The 4405-nt window shown below is 37.1% G+C and overlaps 1 protein-coding gene across 1 annotated transcript; it reads left to right on the top strand.

Moving 5' to 3' along the window:
• The first annotated feature begins 2571 nt into the window (after nt 1-2571).
• LOC103583141 (olfactory receptor 7C1-like) lies at nt 2572-3510 on the top strand. The gene has a single exon (XM_008564542.1). It carries the CDS (start codon nt 2572-2574, stop codon nt 3508-3510), a length of 939 nt encoding a protein of 312 aa, XP_008562764.1.
• The last annotated feature ends 895 nt before the right edge of the window (nt 3511-4405 follow it).

Below are 4405 nucleotides of genomic sequence, written 5' to 3'. Positions count from 1 at the left end.
AAAGTACGTTTCCCTCCCTAATGTGGGTGGTCCTTATCCAATCAGTTGAAGGCCTGAAAGAAACAAAATGTTGACCCTCCTGGGAACAAGAAGCACTTCCTCCTGCCGGACTGCTTGATCTGGGACACGGGTCTTTTCCTGCCTTTGGACTTGAAGTGAAACATCAGCTCTTCTTGGAAGGTCTTAGACCTGCTGGCTCTTGGGCTGGAACTCACGTCATCAGCTTTCTTGGTTCTCAAGCTTTCAGACCTGCTATTGGCTCTCTTGGGTTTTTAGACTTATGACTGTGGATCTTGGGATTTCTCTCCTTTCATAAACATGTGAACCAATATATTACAACAAATTTCTCTCTCTCTCTCATCTTTATCTATCTCTCTCTCTCTCTCTATAATTGATTAATAATATTTATTATTATTGATTCTGTTTCTCTGGAGAAACCTGACTAATACAGACTTTGGTACCAAGAGTGACCCGAGAGTGACAGATTTTTAAAAAAAAATTTCAAAATTTTATTCTTAAATTATTAAACATATTATATCTACATAAAGTTTGTAAAATATTCATGCACAGCCCAATGAATTATTATGAAGTGAACACCAACCATGTCAAAAAATAGAATATTGCCAGAATCTGAAAAGTTCTCCCTGTGTCCCTACCCAGTTACAACTCGTCCCTCCCCCAAGGTAACAATAGCCTGAATCTTGATTTTCTTTAAAATTTTACCACTTATGAAGGCATCCATGCTCAATATAGATTGTTTTTTGCTGTTTTGAGTAGAGTAAGAGAATTTTAAGGGTGTGTTTTCTCGATTAGTTCTGGGGTTTCTGGAATTTACTCTCTAGTCTGATTATATTTGAAGACACTAATGATTCTGTGGTATTATGGTAACTCAAGTATCACCCAAAGAGTTAGGAAGGGCTGCCTCTGCTTCTGTTTTCTGATAGACTGTGAAGCATTGGTAAAGTTTCTTCCTTAAAATGGTAAAATTACTAGCTTTTCATTAATAATGTTTTAAAAGGACTGTTTCATGTACCTAGATATTTCTCAGTGCCCTTAGATTTTGAAAAAAAGTACCGAAAATCTTCTAAGTTTTTGTTCTTTTCTTCTGTGTATTTTTATTTTTCCTTGATACATATTTTTAACTTAATCATGATTGTATGAGGATACACATCTTTTTAAGTCATACAGATTTGAAATATTTATCCAGTTTGATGTTTCCATTATTATTTTTTTTTTCTGGGTATTGTGGAGATTATAAGTAGAAATTATAATGCTCTATTGGTTCTCCAGTGTTCCCTCTCCCAATTTTGCAGTATTTTATTTTTTTCCATGACTACCTTCATTGGAATCTCTGAGTTACAAAACTCAAATCTCCAGGGAGAAGGAAGCTGATTGGCTCATATTATAGAGTGTCCTCCAAAGGCCACTCACCCATGCCTTGTTTACGAGAGTGCACAATACCACTGTCATTACACGGGCTGTGTGTATAAAGGGAGTAGAAGTTATCAGTAAAGGACCACAGGTGGAGTATATATCCCAAACTTTCTTCCAAAATTTGTATTTCAAAAGTGTAATTTATATTCCAAAATGCATAGTTTAGACCAAATGGAAATTGATGTATATAAAGTGTAGTTTCTGGAGAAATTAATTGTGTATTCTTTATACATATTATGCATAATATGTACAACTATATAAATACAATAGATGATATGATTTCATATGATATAACATGATATAACATGTATATACATGTAAAGACCAGCAACTGAAATGCAGAATCTCACATGTAGCAGCTTTCAACAGAAGTGGAATAATCTAACCTTTTTTTCCTGCTCGGATCTTCCTTACGAATTTGATCCAGGTTGTTCTTCTCACTGAAGTCACATCATTTTCCTTGCTGTTCCCTGATGGGACTAGGAAGTCTCCTGTCTTGGGCATCATTCAAATGGCCATTTTATGCCCTAAATATCCTTCACAGAGATATATGCTTGATTTACATCCACTTCCTTCAGATTATCTGCTTAAAAGGACGTAATCAGAGGTGATTACACAAAGACTTTCCCCCTCACTCTATGATGCCCTTACTGTGTATTATTTTACTAATGATAATAATAGCCACATGAAACAAAATTTATACTTTATTGATATTCTATTGCCACATACACATATATCCTCAATAAAACTTGTTAAAGATAAGGATTTTTAGAAAAATTCACTTCACTGCTGTTTCCAGGACTTGAAGTTGAAACTATACTTAGCACAAAATATCTAGTAAAAATATTTCATGAATGAACAAAGGAAATTCTCAGAGAATGTATAGAGGAAAACATTGCCATGGACAAACACTGAGGACAAAAGATTATGGTGGCTACTCACTGTTAGCATCAAGAAGATGAATCACTTGGTATTCCCTGATTTTTCAGCTAAAGATAAATAGACCTGCAGATGATAAATAGGAATTCATTCACTAAATGTGTGCAGAAGGCAAACAAAATTTCTGTTATCTGTTGAACACTGCGTGTCTCTAAATTTGCAATGCTTTTGTATCTTTTCCAGCCGTTTCATCAGCACATGGGACTGGAAAACAAAACATGTGTTTCAAAATTTATCCTCCTGGGATTCTCAGAGGAGGCAGAGCTACAGACTCTTGTCTTTGGGCTGTTCCTGTCCATGTACCTGGTCACCTTCACTGGAAACCTGCTCATCGTCCTGGCCGTTATCACTGACTCTCGCCTCCACACACCCATGTACTTCTTCCTCTCCAATCTCTCTTTTGCTGACATCTGCTTCGCCTCCACCACCATCCCGAAGATGCTGTTGAACATCCAGAGACAGAGCAAACTCATTACCTACGCAGGATGCATTGCACAGATATACTTTTTCTTGCTTTTTGGAGTTTTGGATAACTTCCTCCTAACTGTGATGGCCTATGATCGGTTTGTGGCCATCTGTCACCCCCTGCGCTATACCGTCATCATGAACGCCTGGCTCTGTGGCCTCCTGCTTCTTGCATCCTGCATCACAGCTCACCTGCAGTCTTTGTTAGAGAGCTTAATGGTTTTGCGACTCTCTTTTTGTACAGAAGTGGAAATTCCCCACTTTTTCTGTGAACTTAATCAGCTGGTCCTACTTGCTTGTTCCGACACCTTCCCCAATGAGGTTGTAATATATTTTGCAACTGTAATTCTAGGTGTTATTCCACTCACTGGTATCCTTTTCTCTTACTCTAAGATTGTAACATCTGTTTTGAGAATTTCATCAGCTGGGGGCAGGTATAAAGCATTTTCCACATGTGGGTCTCACCTCTCAGTTGTCTCCTTGTTCTATGGTACAGGTCTTGGAGTGTACTTTAGTTCTGCTGCTACCCAAGACTCCAGAGCAAGTGCTATAGCCTCAGTGATGTACACTGTGGTCACACCCATGCTAAATCCCTTTATCTACAGTCTTAAAAACAAGGACATAAAGCAAGCCCTTTATAAACTCTTCAGCCCCAAACCATTCTCTACATAAGGGGACTCTTTGTCTGAATATAAACTTATTCATGAATAACAGTGCTCAAAACCCTAGAAGACATAAATCATATTTTTTTTCAATTTACTGATATAATCTGCAATTGACTGTATTGACAAAGTTTGGTCTCTAATTTTTCACACATTATAAGCAACTGGGATTTTTTTCTGTATTTTTAAAAAAAATTTTTGATCTCTCTCATTATATTTTTTCTGGGTTCAGTGTTGAAAAGAGAATCCACTGCATGAATTTTCACCAGCAAAATGTATAATACAGGAAACTGGGTACTTATAATACTATAGGAAGAGTTAGAGGAGCAAATGTGTACTGCTGGGCCTGTCAGATTAAAACAGCTGCCCCTGATATAAGCTGCTCTTAGAGCAAAATCATTTATCAAATTGGAGGCTATATACCGATTTCCAGGATTTGTGTCAACCTACTTCAGAAAGCAATCACATCTGCGATAGCAGAGGCACCTGGAGTCACAGCATGACAAAGTTTACAGTAATCCGAATTCACTCTCCAATATTTAATCTTCTTCTGTAGCATCCAAAATGTTAGTTAAATAGGGGCATAACAGTCATCACTACCCATGGTATTTCAAGCACTGATAGTGCCACTAATCATTATAATTCTCCTAGGATGCACTGTTACTCTTAATATTTTGACAGGCAGGAACACTGTAGATTTTTCTTGGCACCTGCTACCATAATGTCCCTTGTTCACACATTATGAAAGCTTTGTGGGTATTGTGCCAGTGGCCAATTATGAATTTTTCAACTATGCATTCCATAAATTTGACAATAATGGCAGGATATAATCATGGAAGTAAGATAAGCTTTGTGAAACAGAATAAGGCTAATGCTTTATTATTATAATTCCCATAGATGACCAC

The sequence above is a fragment of the Galeopterus variegatus genome, unplaced genomic scaffold, assembly GCF_000696425.1.
Source record: "Galeopterus variegatus unplaced genomic scaffold, G_variegatus-3.0.2 Scaffold20025, whole genome shotgun sequence".
NCBI classification, from domain to species: Eukaryota; Metazoa; Chordata; class Mammalia; order Dermoptera; family Cynocephalidae; genus Galeopterus; species Galeopterus variegatus.
Note: the sequence above shows the minus strand (reverse complement) of the source record. Positions and strands in the feature narration are given on the sequence as shown.